Source organism: Dermacentor andersoni, chromosome 9 (genome assembly GCF_023375885.2).
Source record: "Dermacentor andersoni chromosome 9, qqDerAnde1_hic_scaffold, whole genome shotgun sequence".
Taxonomy (NCBI): domain Eukaryota; kingdom Metazoa; phylum Arthropoda; class Arachnida; order Ixodida; family Ixodidae; genus Dermacentor; species Dermacentor andersoni.
In genome coordinates this window covers 46,522,229-46,545,235 of record NC_092822.1, presented here as the reverse complement: position 1 = coordinate 46,545,235, position 23,007 = coordinate 46,522,229, and the positions used below count along the sequence as shown (strand labels likewise).

The 23,007-nt window shown below is 48.1% G+C and overlaps 1 protein-coding gene across 1 annotated transcript in view; it reads left to right on the top strand.

Moving 5' to 3' along the window:
* Nucleotides 1-9,987, top strand: part of LOC126527965 (uncharacterized) — a 150,506-nt gene extending 140,519 nt beyond the window's left edge. The window contains exons 6-7 of the mRNA XM_050175805.3: nt 326-1,162; nt 4,121-9,987. Of these exons, the coding sequence (XP_050031762.1) occupies nt 326-1,162; nt 4,121-4,579 (1,296 nt within the window). The 3' untranslated portion in view covers nt 4,580-9,987. The remainder of the gene's footprint in view (nt 1-325; nt 1,163-4,120) is intronic.
* The last annotated feature ends 13,020 nt before the right edge of the window (nt 9,988-23,007 follow it).

Here is a 23,007-nt window from a genome sequence, read left to right as displayed (position 1 = left end):
ACCTCGGAAGCCGTGTCGCGGCACTTGCATTCATTACAAACATTACGAAACGTACACGTGCGGTAAAATATTAATCACTCCATTGCAAACACACATTCCATGCTCTACATTATCGCTATCAGAGCAACTGTCGATCAGTTTAACTCCTGCGTCCCCTTCATCTGTCCACCTTTATACCCCCTTCTTACATCACCTAATCACCACCCTTCAGTCAGGAAACGAAAATATGAAAGCGAAAGTATCGGTAAAAAAAATCACCTGCAAGCTGCTTTCAATGAAACAGTCGAAGAGTCCTGTACAGCAGTCTACGTTCGCTCTCTCGCAGGTCAAGCCCTTCGACTTGGAAGAGTTCTTCGCGACCAGTGGCGACGTCTCGCACCTGTACAGCCAGGTGGACAAGAGCAAGAAGACCACCACGTTCAAGACTCCCGAAATACACGTGCACCATCCCGAAGTAGTCGTGGACTACCCGATCACTTCCAGCCCCCGCTACGTCGAGCGCGACTACGAGTACTACGACCGAAGCAGAGCCTCGTCCTCGTCACCGACGCCGAGGCGAGGCGGCGACGTTTCCACGACCCCGGAGCCGGAGTACGGAAGCATCCGACGGGTGAAGTCGTCCAGCCGCAGCTTCGGCTTCAACCTGGGCCGTTGGGAGCACGACGACAGCGGCAGGCGCCGGGACTCGGACACCTCCAGCGTCAACAGCGAGCCGGGGATACTAGGCGGCCACCACGACGGCAGCAGGCCCGGCAGCGTGCTCAAGGCCTACGACTCCAAGAAGCGCGAGCTCAGTTACGAGAACGTGCCGGCCAGGGTCTCGGACAACGAGAGGTCTCGCACGGGCTCGCCCACCACGTCGACGTCCGGGGTCTGGGTGCGCGACATCGACAAGGACTACCGTCGCGGCATGGCCGACGCGGACGTGACGGTGCCTAGCAGTGGCTACGTGTTCACGTACACCGCTTCGCTGGGAGGAGGAGACCGGTCGTCCAAGAAGAAGACGACGACGACGACGAAGTCGAGCTCTCGAGACGCGTCGCCCACCTTGCTCGACAACGGCAGCCTCCCCAGGAGTCACCGACGGTCTCCGTCGCGTGGACCGCGGTCTGTCAGCTCTGACCAGACATCGGTCCGAGGTGGCCTGGCCGCAGCCTATCAGGCAAGTGCGCGTTTGGTTGTTACGTGCAGAGACGAACTAATTAAGGCGCAGAGCCGTTTAAGCCTGCCTCATACGGTGCATTGGGCTTGCGACCAGCCGCCTTTGCGCGGAAAATTTTTTTCGGTGCAGACCCGAGGACGGGGAACCAATAAGAACGTGCGTTGCCAGACGCGCCACTCTGGCCTGCCTGCTTATTGTTTAGTTCGGTGAAGTAACAAGCTCAAACGTCTCACGAGAAAAGTTTCTAGTTCGTGTTACTTTGTTTTCGTCGAAGCGTACCGAAAAAAAAAAGAGACTACGCCAAGAATAATTCTGGTTCGAAGTTCTGGCCCAGTTTTCTTCAGCCTTTTTTTTTTCTCGAAGGGCACTTAGCACACCCCGTCGTGTTATCGTTGTTGAAACGTATTTATGAAAGCACATTCTCCTCCCCTCTTGACTATCGTCAACAGGGGTTAAGTCAAACCTCTCCAAATTACAGCGTCCCCTTGACCTAGCGAGTGCTGCTGGATCCACTGATAACTTTCTTTAAATGGAAAAATGTCAAATGGCTCACTGAACGAAGAAGCCGGCGTCCCGCGTCTGTAGCAGCACCTAAACTGCCACTGGTTGCGACGCCACGTCACAAGCGGGGCTCGACACGGCGGAGCGGGCGAGAGGGAACATCTGCTGGCCGGCCAGTAGCACGCCAGGCGATCCGTGGAGGTATCGCCACGATGCCGCGTCAGCCTCGCTCTCGTCGCTCATGGAAACCAGTGTGGTGCCCGTGTCACCCGCGCGTTCCTTGTCCGCTCAAGCTCTCGCCTGCGTTCTAACTGCGCCTCGGTAAGGTCAAATGGAAACGCGCCAAGCGTTTCAACGCGCCCGCTTGCCCGCTAGGTGTTCATAACTCGAACGACCGATCGTTGTTGTTCAATTGGACATTAATGCTTTCGCATTTTTTAGAGCGAAACTGTTTATGGCTAGGCTTCCGTGCATTTTTCGTGTGCGCGAGCAAAACTAAACTGTGGGCCGATTTCAAGATAGTGGAGAAAGGGTCCAAGCGCAATGAAATGCACATACCCCTGTGGTCTCCGGGCAGTGGGCTCCGGGACCTGTAAGGCGCCCTTGAACTACCCTTGCCGCACCTGGGACCCATAGAGGCCCCAGGCATAAGGGTAAGAACAGATAGTATACGACAGATCTTAGCCCAAAAGGCCGACCCGCGCTAGCCATGTTTACGTTCGCACCGCCCTCTCTTTGTCGGCGTTCCAAGCGTTTGCCTATCTATAGTTTCATTTCCTTCCGCTCTCCCGTGGTGGCGGTGCCGTCGAAACGTCACGCGTGTCTAGTTTCCTCCGGCTCCCCGGGAAAGAAGAGCAAAAAAAAGCGATTGCAGATAAATGGTGCATTGGGCTGCTGTGTTAGAAGTTCGAGGTTCTATCCAATCACCATGTAGCTCTCTTTTTTATTTAGTTATTTTAGTAATACCCGCCGGGCGGAAGACATTGAGCATTAGAGGCTGATTTCATCGACTTTGGAGGCATCTAACAGAAAACCCGTGATGGGTTGAGTGCACCGCGAGTGTGATGATGATGTGTGGTGTTTTGTGGCGCAAGGGCCAGGTTTGGCCAAAGAGCGCCATGACAAGTGGTAATGTTGACGATGTATTATGGAAGATGTGACTTGAATGCATGAATGAATGCTTGATTTTTAATGGCGCAAGGGTCAAGTATGGCCAAAGAGCGCCATGTCCATGGTAATGGGTTCGCAATATACTTAATGAGTTCCATGAAGTTGGGGTGATGTGGCTGTAAAGGGGCCTTAAAAAGTACACAGCGAGTGTGTCACAATGTTTCACATAATTGCTAGTCTAAGAAGTACAAGGTATCAAAGCGCCACTTTGATGAATGGTGTCCAAAGCTGCCCATGACGCGCGCAGCTGTCAAGACCTCACGCTCATCATAAATAAAGCACGCCGTCCCACACTGGGAGAGTTAGCGGTGCTAAGTTCTGGCTAAGTTTATCAATGAAATCGACATACATTTACTATATACCGCGATGCCCGCCGAAATATGTTGTAGGGACCCGTCGCAGTAGATTAATCACCCATAGCAGTCTCCTGCTGAACTTGTTATATTTCGAGACACTGTAATTTTGCGAAGATATTGCACATATTCTCTGTTCTAGTGATCGGCGTAGACGGCAAACCAGACGGCTAAGCGGACAGCGGGCATATTAAGCCTCGTTCCAATGAGGAAGCGGACAAAGACAGTGTCACGACGACAGCATCGAGGTCAACAAACTATGCAAGCTACTTTGCTGTCCAAACAAGATGGCGGCTTAGCAGGAAGCCTGTAACCTCGACGAGAAGGCCGTCCGTTGACATGAAAACGTAGTCACGCTTTCTTATGTGTTTCACGTGAGCTATGTTGTGCTTTTGATAGGTTCGATTAAAGAACTAAAATACACTTATAATATGTGTTTTTCTCAGCTCTCTATTGTCACCTGGCGGGCCTCACGTCGCCGGGACGGCTTCCATCAAAGTGGATGGAAGGATTACTTGGTCAGTAGTCTAGAGTATTGGTGGAGGAAAAACAGGAGAGATTGATAGAACCGGAGTAATTTCAACTGTATAAGTAGCGGTACAGTACAGTAATACAGACTCTATATGCGAAAGTTAAGAGCGAGATCAGATAGGCAGGTGGTAGATAGTGATATACGCAGTAAAACCTGATTAAATGAAGCAAGCTAGTGGTCTATTTGTCCCCACCCCGTTTTGAAGGGGATGCCGATAAACATAATCTTCATCTCGAAAGTGACGCCGATAAACACGATCATCATCGTCTTCCAGACGGTTCCTGCGTGCGTCCCATTATTTGGGCTCGAAGCTGTCTGTTTAGCTGTGTACTGTCCCCAATGACGCCCAGAACACTGGAGCGCGCCCACAGTGATGAATGTGTACGGCACGCTTCTTCGCAGGCAAGGCAGGCGAGAGCCGCGGCGTCTACGTCCAACGGCCGGGTCTCCAAGTCGTCCTCGCCGCGCTCTCCGCGGATCCACGCGAGCAGCCCGGGCCGGTCCGCGGGCGCCGTCTCGTCGGGACCCGGCTCGGTCCAGGGCTCCGTGGCCGGCTCGGTGACGAGCGAGCCGGCCTACCAGCGGGACACGGTGGTTCTCTACATCCCGGGCGTGAGCCACCACTCGACACCGTCCGAGGACTCGCTCCGCGTTTCGCGCAGCCAGTCCGTCCTCAACAAGGACAAGAGCGCGTCCCGCAGCGCGTCCAAGAGCGGCCACAAGTCCAAGTCGTCGTCCTCGAGCCGCCCGAAGAGAGCCGCCTCGGAGAGCGACATCCGCCGGACCAAGTCCGTGCCGAAGGGTGCCAAGTTTCCCTGGCTCAGAATCAAGCCGACCGTGACGGCGACCCCCGTGCACTAGCACTGCCCGCCGCGGCATGTTTAGGGGCCCCAGCTTGAGTTTCAAAGTGCACCGAAGTGTCGACACCTAGTTGAGGCGCGGCGACGATGGGCGGGGTCCAGTGAACTGTGCTATAGGTGGTCGAGGAGGCTGCCCAAAATGAGCCCCGAAAGAAGCACGAAGCTCTTCTTGCCGGAGTAATTGTTCGTTTTATATTTAACTCTCATTTGCGCACCTGTACGCCACAGTTAAGTAAGGTCACTCTGCGCACTCAGCGTCCCCGATGTTCGAAGGAAGTTGAAGGGATGCCGCTTACCCTGTGCGCGCGGAGTTAACGTTATCTATCGGAGAGTACGAGAACTCGCGAAAATGGAGTTAAATACGGCACAAGCGCGTTACACCCGAGAGCAGGAGTGGCCGATACTCCCGTTATATTTAGAGTGTAGCTGTGCCCGCGTCAGCTGATCCTGGCTCGTCTTTCCAACGGCGTGATTCGACAGGGTCACGTGGACAGGCGTTATGTCTATGCGTATCATGTTCTCTGACTCGCTGCGCAAGTGCTGTTGGAACAGACGAGCCAACGGCATAATTGAGCAAATTTTTTATGAAAGTATAGGAGTTACGAAAACAGGTGCGCTGATAAGAGTATGTGCTGACACATAAACATTTGAGCTTTGATTGGTAGTGGATTCTTTCTTGAGGTCTGCTTCGTGAGAATTCACGTAAGAACTATGTCGATGCCACAGAGAGAATGCACAAGGAAGCATCACTTCCTCACAGTTTTGGTAGGTATTACGCCATGCCATTACAGGAGGCGCCGTGTTTGCTCAAGACACATAACGTACTCCGTGACACCACGCCCGTGTGATCTGCAAACGGTTTTTTTATGACGTCATGGTGACAGCTCTCTGGACCTCCGTCATCGTTGTCCCGTGGTTGGCTTGATAACTGCGCCTAAGGACCCATAAAAATGTCACCATAGCTGTGGCGAACTAGACGAGCCCAAAGGACTGCGCTGGAGGCCTGCTGGTAGGTATTTTAATCCGACATCTGTACCTGGGCCTCAATGCAAATGGAATCTGCCACGAGAAGCCATCGTGTAAACAAAAAGAAGAATGAAAATCACTCAGAAAAGCGCAATGAAATTCAATACTGCATGTCATAGCGTATAGCAGAAAGCCCAAAGCATTCGTGTGACACATGGATCACTGAGACAAGAAAAATGTAGCAAATTGCGTTATCAGCGGAAGCGAAGAAATATTGTTGAGGCATCTATTAATATATCCGGGTGTCCTTAAAACCAGCACTTCCGGCGCCCTTAGTTATGTTAAGGTAACTACAACAGAACAAAGCTTTAACCACATAACCGAACGCTCAGGTGCCGCGTTAAGAAATAAAAGATTGTTCGCTCAGTCGTTGTTCAGTCAGACCACAGCAGGCCATGTGTGCGACACACCTTGTGGCGTTTTACGTTTCGCCACAGCACTGATGACTTCGACAGCGCAGAAACGAAATGAGGTTGATATTTTCTGAATATTTTTTCAACTTGTTCTTGTTTTTTTTTTGCGTTTCTCGACTTACGCCAACTTTCCAAGCCTGAGTCGTTACATGTTGGTGTTGCTCGTGGCATCTTACGAATCCATAGTGTCGTTTAAGATGCCCACGTGCTTAATGTAGACGCGTTTACAGTTGTGGTGCGACAGTGTAGCTTCGAGCATGTAGATTAACTGCTAACGACGCTTGTATACTAAATGTTTACCGTACTCAAGTGCGACCAAGAAAAAAAAAACGCGAACCCAATACTTCCTTGTTGTTCATATAACGATAACTTCTGCGAAAAGATTGACATTTTCGTTTGATTTTCTTGTTGGGTGAACTTCAATACTTAAACTGTATAGCAGTAAACTTTTAAACAGAAATACAAGAGTTGTATTGCTACAGCAAAGCGTTAGCGAACGTATAGTGTTCCTATACTTTCGGGGGCTCCTCAATGCTCACGTGACTTGACCGATACGTTGCAATTTTTTTAGCGAGTTGCTTCGCCTTCTTCGCTTTGTCGAACTCTCTCGTTTCATCTCCACAATATCGAGCCTGCGCACTGCGATGCGCGTCATGAAATAGAGTTCCACGACCACTCATCCTCAGGCCCATTCCACTCGCTGAACACGACCAATGCCTTAACGCCAGCCGTTAAAGCCGAAGCGCATCTATAAGCATTGAGTCGAGGGTTCAGACGCTTCGCTCCGAGCGAAGCCCTTGCGGCGGACTTCGCTGCCTTGACTTCTTTGCGCCGAACGCGTGGACCAAGTAGCTTAGATCCGCTGTCGCCGCAAATGTCGTAACGTTTACGTTGTCATGACAACGCTGCTTGTTATCTTCTTTTCTTACTTTGTCCAACGACGTCACCATGACTACCAGGGACGACGCTCTGTGGAAGCAAGCTGGGCAGTTTTAGGACTCAACCGACTTGTCATTGCTTAATGATATACAGAAGTGACGGCTGTCGACACCGTAACCGGCTGGGACCGGTTAAGCCGTGTCGCACTTTGCGTGCATTCCTTTGAGTTCTTTGCGAGAAAGCTGTGAATCCTTTGGTTCGCCGAACTGTGTGCTGTGAAAATAAATGTGTACTCGCGAGGCGCCGTTACCTATAGGATGACTGTATGCTATCTCCGGCGCTTACTGTGAAAAGAAAAAAAAAAGAAACGCTGTGTGTACTAAATAATGAAGCGTGCTGCTTATGTCTCGTGTGTATAATTGTGACGCGCGTGTACCGATTGCGCTTCGTATATTGCATTTCACTTGTTGGCTCCAGCTTAACACGTTGCGAACTATCTTTACACAGATGTTTGATTATGGGCACACGCTGTTCATGGACAGTGTTATACATGGTTGACCACGCGTCTCAGAGTTTACAGAGAGCTTAGCAGAACGCCGCTAATGGCTGTCGTAACAATGACGTCTGCAGCGAATGGCCATTTACGATACGTTGCATAAGAGAGTGAAAGAACGGTACCAAATCTGAAGTCCAAATGTGGGGGGTTGGAGGTGTAAAATGTATCCTCACACTGATTTACGGTAAGCTATCATTCACGTGGCGTTTTTTTTTTTTTTTGACAGTGGCTTGTATATTAAGAAGCCGGTATATCGAATTACGGATTTTAACACAAACGCTCGGCTTCCCAAGTTGGCATTCAAGGCTATACCAATGCTGAAGGACCAATAGTCCAAAGTCCTATCTCAAAAGGATTTCGGGGTGTCTGAGCTTCTTCACACGTAAATTTGCATTTCTAGTCTCTCTCTATAATGCAGAATCCCATATTAGAGAGCTTTCAAAAAGAAAGACATGTTGTGAGGTGCTGTCGGCTACTTTTCCTGTGCGAACGCACGCAAACGTGTACATACCCATTATATGAGTTCGATAGTTGTAGTTTTCTTTCACCAAAAAGCGGCCATCACGAGTACATATTTGCACGCTAAAAGAGCAGTAAACAACCGTTTGCGCTGTGTGCAAGGAAAACGTATTAGCCGACAGAATCTCGCACAGATGTCCGCTTAGGCTAAGCAGTATAAAGTGGCAAACGGTGTTGATGCTGACCTGTCAGTGGCTCAGCTCACACTGAACAGACACAAGGAACGCATCTCCGGTAAAAAGTTTAAAGACGAGTCCTTCATTAAACCACCTCGAGCCTGGCACTAGTACGAAAGAGGGTGGAGTTTGATCCGGGCGGCAGTTGAAAGATTGCAAAGCGCCGCTGAGGTTGGGTACCTTGACGCCGGTGGTGCGTGGTTTTCCTTTCTAATTCTTTCATTGCTGAAAACGGGCGAAAGTTGTGAAAGCCAGCGGTCGCGGTAAGAGCAAAACCGTTGTGTTTTTAACTTTCCACGTCCAGAAGCAACGATTCCATAAGCAGAGCCTCTGCCAAAACTTGCGAAGACACTGCCAGCTTGGCTGTAGTTACCGTGAAGTATCTCATCGGGGCCTGCTTAGAGCCATCCAATGCTACGATACCCTAGATATTGATCTGTATAATGTTTTTACCCACTGGAGGTTAATATCACGAAGAGTGCAACAACTTGGCGAATTTCTGCAAGGCTTTCCTTTTGTTTTACTTCAAAAGTGACCATCTTGAATTCAGGGACCTTGGCTTTCAAAATGGTAGTCGCCGGTATTTTACGTGCAGTAAAGATGCCCTAATCATGAGGGATGGCATAGCTGAAAAAGGGGAAGCGGGAACCTTTAGAAGGCAGCAAAATCCTATTACCCGAAGCATCGAGGAAGTTACATTCTGTTGCTATGTCTCAACTGTCGCTTCTGTGTTCCATGTATTGCACAAAGGCACTTATTGCTCTTGCGGTAAGTGCATTCCTCTTATAACTAGGAGCACAACGATACGCAGCGAGGCTGATGTGAAACACTACCCGCCAGCGTAGACGAGGATAGACGCGTTAACCTGCTTCACAGAGTCGACTTCTACATGCGGGACTCGTCATGCTATGGGCCTGCGCCTTCACCTGAAAGACCTTCAACCGTTATAGGGTACAAGATAGTTCACTGACGGGGACACCACGATAACCTTTAACGATGCTGCTGGAATGTGAAAAACGGGAATTTCATTCCCGCAGTTTCACTTCCTCCACGTCGTGGCCTTGTGATCAATGAACAGAATTGATGAACGGCGTGAAAATCCCTTGGCTTGCAGCATTGCAAGATACCGTTCACTAAGGAGCGTATATGTCGGAAGCAACTGCAAGCAACAAGCCACGTGAATCGTAGTTTCCGGGTTATCCTAGCTGAGTTTGGAAATCAAAATTTAATTTGTGAGCCTGCCAGTAAGCGGCACTTAACGTGCCACTAAGGATACCACAGTGATGAGTCAGTTTCTCTTTCGAAGTGTTTCCTTATTTTCCGACCCGGCATTCGAGACGATGTATAATGTTACAGTGTAGAATATTTGCTGCACCATGTTAGACGTCATATGTGGAAACAGCAGTCGAAATGAACTACCAATGAAAGGTGTTGTCAAAGTGTAGAGATGAACAAGACTGGAATATGTGCTGCATTCTTGGGTGAATTAACAAACTTATACGAAACTGAGGGCTGCTATTGTGTCGTCGCCATTTCATTTCCAATGACATGTGTGCAGATTCAAAAAAAGGTTTACCACTCTCGTGTGCTTTGAACATACTCTTTGGGTGTGCACTGTGTGTTTTTGTCTTCTGCATCATGCGACGTAAACCGACTGTAGAGGGCGCAATGTTTGCATTATGGTTGCGCGATATGAAGAGAGAACAAGAAACGAGGTCCGGGTGGCGCGCTGCAATACAGAGGAGCCCAATGCTAGTCGAACGCTGACTTGTTGTCTTCTGGAGCTTTAATTAAAACGAAGGAAAAAAAAGAGATATCAAAGGTTGTTTCTTACACCGGATTTGTGTCCTGTGTCGATCTTTTTACAGGTTTACCACACAAACAAGAACACACTACACTTTTTCCAATACGCTGAAGTATGCCGACGTTACTCGGTTGGTGGCATACTATGACTGGAAACGAACAGCGCGGAAGGCTTGGCGAACTGGAGGAATACAGGCAATGCGCATGCGAAGCTCGGGATATAGAGACGGATGTACAGAACTCATGTAATACTTAGAGAGGGGAAACTGTACCTTCCACCATGCAGCAGAAAGAAGAGTAGCGGTGGCGTCGTGAACTAAAGTATGCGACCAAGAGATGGTGTTGGCAAAACCAAAACTAATAGCATCGTCATTACGTGCTGAGCAATATGGCCACTGCAGTAGCGGCTGGGGGGACGGGTGGAGCTGCTCGCTCGCTAGTTTTGAACGCTTTGTCACCGCGGTTGGGGCCGTATTCGTGTGTAGGGCACTCTAATATAACCACAGATATATTTATTACGTCGCCAGGCGGCGTGGAGGCCTCAAGTGGCAAAAAAAAAAGAACATTTCAAACAAGTATGCCTTCATTGTTTATTGTAATGATGAATGCATCAGTATATGACCAAAATTTCTGTACAGGTCAGGTTAACTTAATGCTGTCGGTCACTGACTTTACAACATACCGAGACATAGATATCCATCTATTTAATGAAATTGAAAGCTCAAATTGGACGAAGTGTTCTCATCGTTCTCGGCGTGCCACTGAAGCAGAGAGAACGAAGCTCCAGCCAACGATATTTACGCTGGGCCAACCTCGTGCTGTAGTTGTGTACAGTTGCTGCTTGACGTGTTTCTACTGCATAAGTATATTTCAGCAATTTTAACTAGATTAAAAAAAAAGAAACATAAGTGCTCGGCAAATATCTAGTGTCAGCAACATAAGCTCGAGCTGCAATGTTCCATTGTTTTCATAACTGAGTAGCGAGAGGCACGTAATATAGGAAAAATAAGGTTATGCTAAAGGTTACAGCCCATAATGTCTGCTCCTGATATTTTTAGTGCACATTTAGTGTTCAGGTGCGGCAGTAAAGACTTTGACACAAGTCCAGTCATCATAGGAAAGCAAGGAATGTTATGGAGACAGCAGTGTTCACAAGGGCTTTTGCAAAGATCGTGTGAATAAACAAGGACACGAAATAAGCATTTAAGCAAGCCCAATTATCACAGATTCTTGGAAAATGCAATTTAGGCTCTCATGTCGAAAAAAAAAAAAAAACCAGTTGCGTATTCAAAGAAGGCAAAGAGGTTGGAAAGAGATGAACACTTCAATTGAGTAATAGATGTCAGCAAGGGAAGCCTCAGCCTGGAGCCGACGTTCCAACCAGCGAACACATTTGTGATGGCCGTGACGAAGACAAGCTCCCATGCTGAGGCTTCCTTTGCTGGTCCACTGGTAATCGGCTGACTGCTAAGTCGAATTGACTATTCTCCGAGTATACTTCAAAAAATGTTTGCGAACACACTGTGCTCAGGTTTGTCATCTGCTGTTTTAAAAGAAAGGAAATTTGATTTTGGAGATATTCCATGTTTGTTAAATGTGTAGTAGGCCGGTTGTGGGAGGTTATCTTTTCTAGCTATCTCTTATCTTTCGGTGCAGGGCTTGCCTAGTTATTGATTCCGTGCTAACTGTACATGGTCGAACCATGTAACAGTGACTGCCAGAGATTCAGTCAACGTGAAGTATCATTTAATTAATTTTTACATTGAGCCTATTTGATCGTTTTAAAATTCTTTGCATTTTCGTGTAACAAAATTATCGTTGCGAGGAGCATGTGATAATTGGTGGTGGTGCCTGCCAAGCTGATTTGCAAAGAGCAGATGACAGTTTGTGCATTAGCAACTAGGAGCTTGCTACATTGTTTCTGCTCTGGTCGTCATGGCTATAGTGACTGGAAAAGTTGGAACTCACCATGTTACTTCTCCGTTTGTCATAAACGACCTTAAAAGCAAGTAAGCTTCTATGTCAAATTTTAGCATTCCTTTTCGGGTTGATACAAACTGTAGACTGCTGCTTTCTTGATAGAGCTCACACCCCTCTATCTCGTAAAACGGCAAAAGTTCATGGTGAGGCACATATTTCAAGAGGCGCTGTTGTCGTTACGGCGACCGCTGAGCGTCTTATGGCTTGGAGTGGGCAGCTTGCAGATAAAAAATCTCGCTTTTTGTCTACCTTCCTTAAAAGAGAAATGACGAAGCCATGGCAAACATGCAGGCAAAAAATTGTGAAACAGAAGTCAGTCCAATAAACGAACACAGTTCTAGTTGAAGTGTTCAGGAACCTAGCTTGGGAAGATTCTGACCTTTGTTGGCACCCTGTTAATTCCAGTTGTGAGACATTCACTGTTGACTCGTACGTCCAGATACAACAGAGTCCAAAGGTGTGAACAAATATGAGCAGCGCCTTGAAGGCTGGAGTCGAAAGGAAAAGAAAGAAGCCTCAATGCTATGGCGGAACTGTGGGTGAGCTTGTGATTCATGTTTGACTGAGAACGGCGCACAAAATGCTCCATTACAGAAAAGCATACGCACAAAACTCTGTTTAGCGTGTGTATTTCTTTCAATGGTGTCCTTTTGAGCGCTGCGCTTAGTCAACTCTCGATTATATTACGCTTGTTTCTGCAAGATACTAGGAATAAACACAGTCAACTTAATATGTCAGAAATGTAATTAATCTAGGTGTATGATCTGAACAACATTTGCCACTAATATGCAGTGAATTTATCGTGGTTTATCATTAACACAGAAACAGCCAAAACTATTTATTATTTATGCTGTACTCCATGTTAGGAATTTTAACAACATGCCAAAATAACAAGAGCCTCGTTTGAATTGCGTTTGAAGAACATTAACTATATAAGTATTATTTAACACTTTTACGAAATGACTACAGGAATCTGTTTCATCCGCCTCGCACGCAATGAGCTTCAAAGTTGAAAATGCCAAGAATTCATTTTTTACTCACCGGTACACCCGTCCAGAGGCTGAAAGGTTAATCCGCTTTCGAGGGTAGCCTCCAAACAGACTTGTGCTCGGTTCCAGCGATGAATTTTCGTGTTAGCAAGCACACTTTTTTTCCAAGCAGCACGTGATTATGCGGTAAGACGCAGCAGATCACTAACGACGGAGGCCGTTCAGCCGTTGTGCCAGTAAAACGCCGCAGCTGATAAAATTAATCGTCTTTAAACACGTTTGCTTGGTGGCGGCTAACGTATGTTGGACGCATAAACTGGCTGAGATATTTCTACGTGCTAGTCCAGGAAGGTGATGTTGACCCTTCGATATTGTGGGACGTACCCGTAAGCGGCCACTGCCGTATCTGATGACGACGACGTGCCTTGCTTGATCTTGGCTGGCTTCCACGCTGGCCACTGCTTGCTACCCACTTGAATACACCCTGTAAATAGTTTCCCTGCTGTGCTTCCCCGTAACAATATTACCGCCATCTCATTAAAACGAACGTGCGTGACGCTGCTCAAAGGAAACCACCACGCCGTTCACAAATATTACTGCCGGGCAATCTGAATCGATAAACGGCCCAGTATGCTATCGATACCAATGGGCTGCTGCTTATCGCACGTCAGTCAGGTCTCAAAACCTTTACTCAAGTAATAAAGCACCGACTTTAATACGAGAAGTCTAATAAAAATAACGACTTACTTATTTTGCAAAAAAATGAGACGGTAACTATATTTGCAGGTTATATTATGTATGTTTGTACGGTACTTTATGTATAGATAAAGTATTCAGCTGCGTTGAGCGCCCCTAGCAGAACAATATACGAATTGAAGTTTCCGACCAAATTACAGTAGCTCCAATCACGCGCTTCATGCACGAACGCGCCGCGGTTGATATTTCGCCTTCTGTGGCGGTCGCTGGAACGTAAGAGTGTGCGGGGCCTGACGGAGGTGGCACACGAACACCTGTGCCTCTCTTCTTTCACCGTTCTTTATTTATTTTTTCACCTAGCTTGCTTGTAACTGCGCTCATAGTCATTGCGCAATGTGAACACTTGTCTAGAGTGGTGGTCAATTCACCCACTTGGTCGCCATCTTTCGCGAAATAAAGCACAGGCCCGACGCCTCAACAAGACTACGCTGGTCAAGTGCCATGCTCGACCCATGCGCTATGGAACAAACAGACCCGAAGCTGAGTAGATACTGATAGGTGTCTGAAGCGGACGATCGCGCAGTCTGCGACCATGTGACGAATCTATGAACAAGCGTTGTTCACACTGTAGCAACTGTGAACAATCAAACTGATCGTCGTCAGATAACATGTTGGGTATTCGCGTACTTACTAACCTTGCCAGAGAAGTGCAACGACTTCACTGAAGAATAAAAAAAGAGCGTATACATATTTAAAGTATATAGATGTAATTGGCAATATTGATTGAACAGGGTTACAGTCACCAATTTGTCATTTGAATAGCATAGTCTACCAGTTTGGTTCGTCAGTGTTTTAACCTACCACCTGCGCTGGTTCAAATCAGGAACCGATCGTCGAAGACGGTGTTGCGTAGTATCGCAGAAGGAAAACAGGGACAACACCTGAGCGCTGGTGAAATCATTGCGCGTGTCACCAATTTAGTTAGCATTTTATTAGAGCGGGCTGGCTTACGCTAGTACATCACTTACATGAGAAAAAAAAAGCGTGAGGGCACCACACGAAGTGAAGGAACGAGGCAACACGTGTCCCCTCCTGACGCAGTTTTTTTTTTCTTACTAACCCCTTTCACCTTCGTAAAGCTATGTAGAGGCGCTCTTAGAGTTATTTTTTTTTTTTTGCGTAGCCTCCACTTGACACTGCAGAATGATCAGTAACATCTTGCCGTGTATTCGATCCATGGCTGCACGTACAACACTAGGTGATGAGACGACGTGTCCGGGGGTTTTACACCAATCAACTTACCGAAAGAGGCACAGATACTCAGTTAATGCAGCCTCGACACTTTCCAGGCGCTTGCTTCCCCTGACATCTCATAATACAAGGACGATCAGACCATGCGCTCTAAAATCAGGACTGCTGCTACTCTTCAAGAAGCACTTCATTTTGCCTGCATGTTAACTTCGTCATAGCCGATTTGAAAAATTGAGACGGGTGTGTACGTTCCCACATCGATCAGGGAACTATTTTTCGTATCAGACATAATTTTTTCGGAGTCAGTGACAAGGAATATTAGCAGAAGGCTTTAGCAGTTCTGCCCATTTCACTTTTCCGTCCATGCATCTTAGGCTTGCTCCAAGCAGTTAATGTGTCTGGAAAATGCAGGGTTTCTGATGAAACCGCAACAAAGAATATTCCTACAAGGTCTTCAGCGAACATTCAGCGAACTCTCCAGCCCTATCACGTATAAAAACATCAGGAGGCTGCAGCTTCCTAGTGTCTGTACTTCAGAATTCTGTACAGGGTGAATGACTGCAGATCCATGTGATCTGGCAGCGGCGTTAACTAAATTCCAGGACCAAGTGAAGGAGAGGCACCATTAGAGAGACAAATCTATAGCATCGAGCAGCCTTCATGGAGTCGCCGCCGACCAAGTGTCGACAGCACTTTCTAGAACGTGTGCAACGTGCCAAACGCCATGCCGAGGTGAAAACCGCATCTCTCTATACCACCCGGAATTTTGTCCTTGTCTTAGCTGTCTCTTGGCAAACATCTAACACGCTCCGTGAAACACTGCCCGATGTCCTTCGAAACAGCCTCAACATGCAAACAAGAAGCAAATACCTGGCAGGCAAATGGCATTCGGTAGCCCCGGCGGCTCGCAAGACACATCGCGAACGCCCCTTTGTGTTCATTTAGTACACAGTCGCCTCGGCAAACGTAGTACCTTTCAGTGTGGTTCACACAGCAAATACGCGCCTCTCGACAAAAAGTCTCGCTGTATTCGATGCAGTGTCGGTGCCGTGGCGGCTCCTATTTGTTTTTTCTTTCTCGCTTCATGCAGTTACGGTCACGTGCGCGTGGCGTTAGCGCCCTTGCGTCTGCTCGAGGCGCGGAAGAGATTCCTGTTTATTTAACCTGGTTCGCTGTCAACGCGACCCCAAATTCCGAAGGAAAAACGAGGTCGCGACCGGCAAACAATTTCGAAAAAAGGTTCGAAGAGTGCAGAGCTCTCGTGCCGCTCGAACCAAACTCGAAATCAAAAGGCGTCATCCACGCGAAGCGGGCACGAAGCTCCTAGGATGTTCGTGTATACTAGCTTACAAAAAGTGAAAGAAAAATTCACAATTGAGGAATAAGAGCAACAATTAAGAAATAACAACAACACCAAAATAAGTAAACAAGTAAATACATAAATAACTAACTAAATAAATAAATAGCAAATTTCAGCAATTCACCCGGCTCTGAACTCATGCATTGCAATGACAGCAGTCTGAAAGCAGACACTAGAACGATAATGATCATTCTCCACCAAACATTTTTGCGATTTCTCTTGTCCTTCTTTCTTTTTCTTTTCTTTTTTGCGATGCACGCAACTTCATCCTCGATCAGGTACCGTATATATGGGCTGTTGTAGCCTCCGAAATGCAGGAACAGACGTCGTCACTCTCGGAGTCTGTGTGCTACGCAACACCCTCCTAAAAACTATTAAACGGCGAAGTTGAGCGTCAGCGCACCGGTAAGAATGTCCAGCTGTCAACTGGGCGTTACCGCATGGGACTGAATTCTAAATCCCAGTGGCGGTGACGTACCCTTATTTTTTTGCTTCGCTCATCCGAGAAGCGTGAGGCCGAGGAAAACGAGTTGTCCTCACGACCACGAGTTGGCGATGACGGCTGTTGACGAAATTAAACGTTGGTGCATTCCCCTGTGTTACCTTTTAGCTGTGTAAGTCAAGTTTGGTACCTTTCTCTCGGTTCTCTGAAGTCGAAGCAAGTCAATATTTCGATGTATTGAAATACTGTCTGTACCGCTTCGTGTTGTCCTTTTCTTCGTCTCGTATGTTCCTTGCGGTGGCTTCCAAAATCATGAATCACCAATTGGCCTACACCCACACTCTGCTATATTTCAATATTTCTTCCTACCTTGTTACTTCTTTATTGCTACTTAATAATCTTGGAACTTCCCTTTCGAAGTCTTGTGGCCTGCAGTCAACAAACCCTAGTACTCTTCTGTTCGAAAACCTCGACACACTGCGATTGAATCAGAAGAATGCTTTCTCCAACGTTCAGGATTTGCTTATACAGTCCAACGGATTTGCCCTACTAAAATTCCATATCTTTTCGACATTTTTGTGTACTTTTCAAATAATGATTTGCACTGTTTCTTCATCGCTAATTTTAACACGTAATCGCGCCTTCCCACGTCATTTGCTCTATATCTGTCCCAAAATGTATTTCCGGTAAGCACTTCGAATAGAACGTTAAGTATGGCTCGTTTGGTGCGAGCCATACTTTTACGGCATAACTACAACCGCGGTATGAACGGGCAGACAGAGGTAAAACAGCAAACCTAGTTTCGCGCTTCTAACGGCTGTAGCTGTAAAGAGAAATAAAAAGTGGCACGATGTTGAGAACGTTTCACTAGACTAGCGCACGGCGCGGATCTCTTGACGGGACGACGTTGGTCCCGGAGGCCGTACGGTACGAGCGAGCCGGGGACGCGCCTCTGTGTACGGAAGTCCCAGGCGCCGGAGGCGGGCCCGTGCCGTCTGGAACGGAGCCACTTCTCACGTCTGTCAGGCGAGGCGACAGAGGCGCCGCATCAGCTGTCACGAGCACCGTCTCGACAAAGGGAGCCTCGTCGTCGCGGCCCGCATGCGCCGCGACCAGCGAAGCGTGTCACCAGGACAAGCCGAACGCCAAGGGAAGCGAGGGCGAGGGCCCACGATTGTGCCTCTCAAACCGGGGGGGAGGGGGGGGGATGTGAAGAAGCGAAACTGGTGGTTTCGTCGGGTGTTGTAAGTAGCCGGCGTTCTGCGTTCGAAGCCTCGGATATTGTTTTGCTCGAAGCGGAAGTTATCGCCTTCTTTCTTTCTTTGTTTGTTTCTTTCTTTCTCTGTAGGAGTACATCAACGTGTTTTCCCTGGCTTGTGACTTGAGACTCGTCCACAAGAGGCTTGTGCTGGCTTTTCTTTAGGGCTTAGCGTGAGCGAGAAAAATAACTATCAAGAAGAGCGGAGGGTGTCAGATTGAGGCGTGCTTTTCTATCCCTGGGGGAAGGGGAGATAGAAAGGGAAAGTGCGTTAACTAACGATGAAGACAGACTAAAGGGGAAGAAAATGCATAACTCGCGAAGAGCAGGTCTCCACAAAAGCGTGCACTTGAAATACCTTCCGTTCCAGTTAAATTTGGCTCGGAAGTCCTGAAGGCTGATCGAATTGAAGTTTAATTCTTGCGCACACTGTACGTACAGTGAAACACGTGGCAAATGCACTTGGACCCCTAACTCGAGACTAGTTGGGTGTGTTGCCGAGGCGACGGCGGATTTTCTGCGACGCAGGGCTTTTAACACTTTCGCGTTAATAAGGTCTACAGCCCTCACCGCTAGAGCGTTCGAGGCGCCCTCTGATTCTCTCGTACGAGACGCGGGGCTCACTTTCGCTCTAGCGTTTGTTTGCCCTTTGTCCTAAGAAAAAAAAAAAAAGGAATGCGACATGCTATCGCGCTGAGAGCGTTTTACGCGTCGGTAGAGAAGGCTTTTTTTTTTCTTCGAAGAAAAAATCGTGTCGCGAAGTTATGCACAACACCCGGCGCCGAAAGACTTTACTCGTCAGAAATGTGCCACGCCCCCTTCCTTCGCTGATTACGCAAGGTGTTAGCCGGAATGACGCCCTGCCAACATCACTTCAAATGTTGAGTGCGGCAGAGAGAGAACGAGAGAAAGAGAAACACGAGGAAAACAAAACTGATTCATTTGAAGTGTCTCGGCAATCACTTCTTTTTTCTTTCCTGTCGCGCTGACTGCGATGGCGAAGAGAAACGCGGAAAGCAGAGCAGGCAAGTTCTCAAATGTTTCTTGTCCGTGCCACGGAGAAAAGAAAACAAGCACAATACCAACAACTCTTATAATCTGCTGATTGTGTTAGAGACACCTCGCCGTCCACTTAGGAGGCACCGTCTGCCGTTATTCGATTAAAAGTCGAGCCTCATCAGTTAAGCTTAACAGCGTTAGCACCGCTCTCGACGCACGGGAGAGGCCCGAGCGGGAATTATTTCTCTGGTTAGCCAAGCCGATCACGTGCACAGTCCCACGCTACTAGCCGCTTCAACGAGGAAACACTGAGACAGAACAGCGTTTGTGAGCATCTCCTAGAACGAGCGACTGGAGCTAAGTGAAAAGAGCTATGACCAAGTGCATTTCGTTGTTGTACGTATGTGCCTTAATCGGCTGCGCAGGTAAATAACTTGACAACCGATGAGATTTTGTGTGCGCGCGTATGCGCATGTTTGTTTGTGTGTGCATGTGCGCGTATGTGGGAGCATGCTTGCGTGTGTGTGGGCACATATGTGTGCCTGTGCGTGCGTGTGCGTGCGTGCGTGTGTGTTGGAAATGGGTTTAAAATTTTTGTACTTGTGTACCGACATCAGAGCCAGTTGGCACTTGCGTGTCTGTATTGTTAGCGTGGCATTTCCAAGGGGCCTTATGAGCAGCTTATTTGTACCTCCCTTTGTTTTATACTTCCAGAACACACACAAAGACTATTTAAACTAAACTATTCGTGAAACACTCTCGCTGTCGTTCTCCCATGCACTGTTGGCAGCTAGGGTGCAGCAGGCGACTCTGTTACAAGGTGCTGCGAACAACTTTACTATGAATGAATGAATGAATGAATGAATGAATGAATGAATGAATGAATGAATCCATCAATGAATAATTCAATTATGAAAATTTTAATAGTATTGAAAGGCGCCGCTTGATTAGGGAGCCGTCGGTGCAAAGCTCCCCTGGTGAACTTTTCCAGGCACATCAGTACGTAGCCCACTAGGTTAGAGATGCTCATGGCCACTTGACCTGCTGCATCTATTCATGTTTGCGGACTCTTTCCTTTTTAGGTTATGAATGACTTCCAGTTCTGCTATGGTTATTACTTCGGGCCATTTCGTTGGCCATTTTGGTCATACGTCCTTATTTCGTCATTCAAGGTCTGCCGACAGTACACAATCTCTCTCATGGTTTTCACTGATTCCTTGAAAGAAGCATTCAAAAGTACAGGTTGAAGAGGATCTGGTGCGAGGGTCAGCGGAGAATACTTCAGGCGAGCGGCGTTTCGCAGATGGCCTTTACCTGTTTAGCAAAACAGGAGTTAACAATAAATTAATGGATACGTTAGCCGACGAACTCTAAATGTAAGCGTGAGAATCAGTACGCTGAAGAAATGACCAAAGTAATCTTCAACTATACTGACCAAGGGCGTGAACGCTCGTGCTTCCTAGTCAGCTCCCCGAAGTAGCTCAAGTGTACATTTATCTAGTCCAGTAAACCCGTACGATACGAGCAAAACTTCCAGAACACAAATGCGCTGAAGCACGTAAGGAGGCACTCTCAAGCGCATGACCGACAACTTGCCGGTACCTTTGAAAAGTGTATACATTCAATGCACTTCACCAATACAAACCTGCTTGGGGGAAGGAGGCAATAAAGGATCTTGAGAAGAAGTTAAATGACGCGCAACGAGTGATCGAACGAAATTGTTGGGCATCGCTTTGGGAAACAGGAAGGCGCGCTATCGATTTTAAAGAGCAAAAATTATGCGTGGCTCTGCTATCGCAAACACCAGAGACCAGTGGGAGCTGGGGGAAGGCCAGTAAAGCAGTGACAAACCACACACTTAATCTAACTTTTGCTGGGCTTCACCCAGCTCCGCTGGTCTCTGGTGTTTGTGACAGCAGAGCCACGCATATTTTTTTTTCCACTGCGAGAAAGAGGACCGCTGAAACGAGCGTACGGGTTTTAATCGGAGAGCAAGGATGTCACACCAACTGTGTACCCGCAGCGCCGCTGCTTTTACCCCGCTAGGCTCCACCCACCCTCGCAGCGTCGCTATGCTGCGTGATGCTATTTTTAGACTGCTTTCACTCTCTCTCAGCTCTCTCTCCCTCAGTTCGCCAAAGCTGCGGACGTCAAGAGAAACCCAGCGAGGTTCTAACATCTCCACTGTAAAACGCGTACTGCTGATGTTCTAGTTCGGACTAAAATAAATATTTGTCTAAAGTCTGTGACAGCCCATGAACGCAGTGGCTAAATATACCGGCTGTACAACTATGATAAACTGTGCAGACGCGCGAGCCAATCACGTTCGCCCATTTCCCGTGACGTAACGGCGGAGGCGAACTACTTTCCATGTTGGCATCTCTCGATGGCTACATTTCGCAATGCCGAGGCACCGGAGGCAGGCGCATTTTGCGGGTGGACATTGAACTGAAGTCTTGCATTGTCACCACGAGTGCAATTCGGATTACTATATCCGGTAAGGCTAGCTGTGACGCAGCGAAAAGCGCCGGGACGAGCACGTTGAATGCCGTTTCAATCCGTAAGCATCAACTTAAGATCGAATCGAACGAAAGAACGCTCCGTGAGCCCCGCAAACAGATCCGCCTGCAACCACAGCTGTCGGATGCATCGTCGATCGTCGCTTCGGAACGACTTTCCGGGACGAGCGGCGGTCGCTCCCGTCACGTGATTCGCCGACTGCGGAGACCTTCACCCAGTTGCCAGCGTTGCTTCCCACATCCTGTGCTCCTTTCTGTCATGTCCTTTAGTTTCTTCCAGGCTTTTTTTTTTCTTTCGCTTTCTGTCGTTCTAAGCCGTTTGTTTCGCGTTCCACGTTGACACCTTGCACTACCTTTTACTTTTTTTTTTTCTTGTTGTCCTCTATATAATTTCTTTCGCGTTGTTCTCTTACTTTCTTTGCAAGCTGTTTGTGTCCCTGCTACAGGGCGCCGTTAACAGGCCCACCTTCCGCAGTTCTCCCCGTCGCGGCATTCCGCGCGGAGCTGGCAGACGCGCGACGAACCGAGACCCGAAAGGGAAAGGAAAGAAGAGGGGAAAAGAAAGAAAATGTAAATAGGCGGAAACGCAAATGGAGGTTACTGCAAGGCGGCCGGCATATACACGAGCGCCAACGTTCGCCGACGCGCTGTCTGCGGGCGCCCGAGCGGAGAACAAAAAAAAAAAAAGAAGACAGCGCGTACTACAGAGGCCAGCAGCCACGCCTTTCAGCGGAATTGGTGTCCCTAGAAGGAGGCGAGAAATATGGAGATGAGACGGAAGCGCTGAAGGAGCTGAGGGGGCGAGCTGCTGGTGGAGCTCGTTCTGAGAATATGCAAGAAGTGCGGGATTTGCCACAGAGGAAGCCGTAAACATATGAAAGAAACAAAAAAGTATTAGTACGTTCATTTGCACAGTTGCTCTGACCGTTACGCGCTCCTGTGTCGCTGGGAGCGGATTCGTTATTACGTAACTGCGCGCACAAGGAGCCAAAAGGGCCGTAGTCAGGGGGTAGAGGACGCTGAGGCACACAAGACACGAATCTCCCTCCCGCCTGTCTACTCCCCCGAAAAAAATTCATGACTGTGCTACTGCGCGCCAGTCAATAAGTGCATAGATCAAATCAAATCAAATCAAAATTTATTCATCTTCATTTGGTACATAGGTTTTCATTTCCAGTCCAACCTAAGCATGTCTGTATTCGGGATCAGGACGAAGGCGATCATGACGGCGCCGACGCTAAGCAGCAGCCACATACAACGTATTCCCGGCGTATTTCACGCGCTACGGCGTCCATTGTGCCTCGTGCGTCGACGTGCCTTAATTACGAGCCTAACTGTGCTGAGGTCGGCTACCGATAAAAGCGGGTCAGCGCGACAGAAATTTGAACCATGATAACATCCGTATAATTCTGTGTCTACTGAACGCGCCGACACCGCGCGACGCAACGCTGTAGATACGTCGAAAATACGCTCCATGTGGTTGCCCCTCTGGCGTGGCAACTTCAAGCTAGTTTGGGACGGAGACGTCGACGAGGGTCCCGCTATGTGGACTGCGTTGGGAAG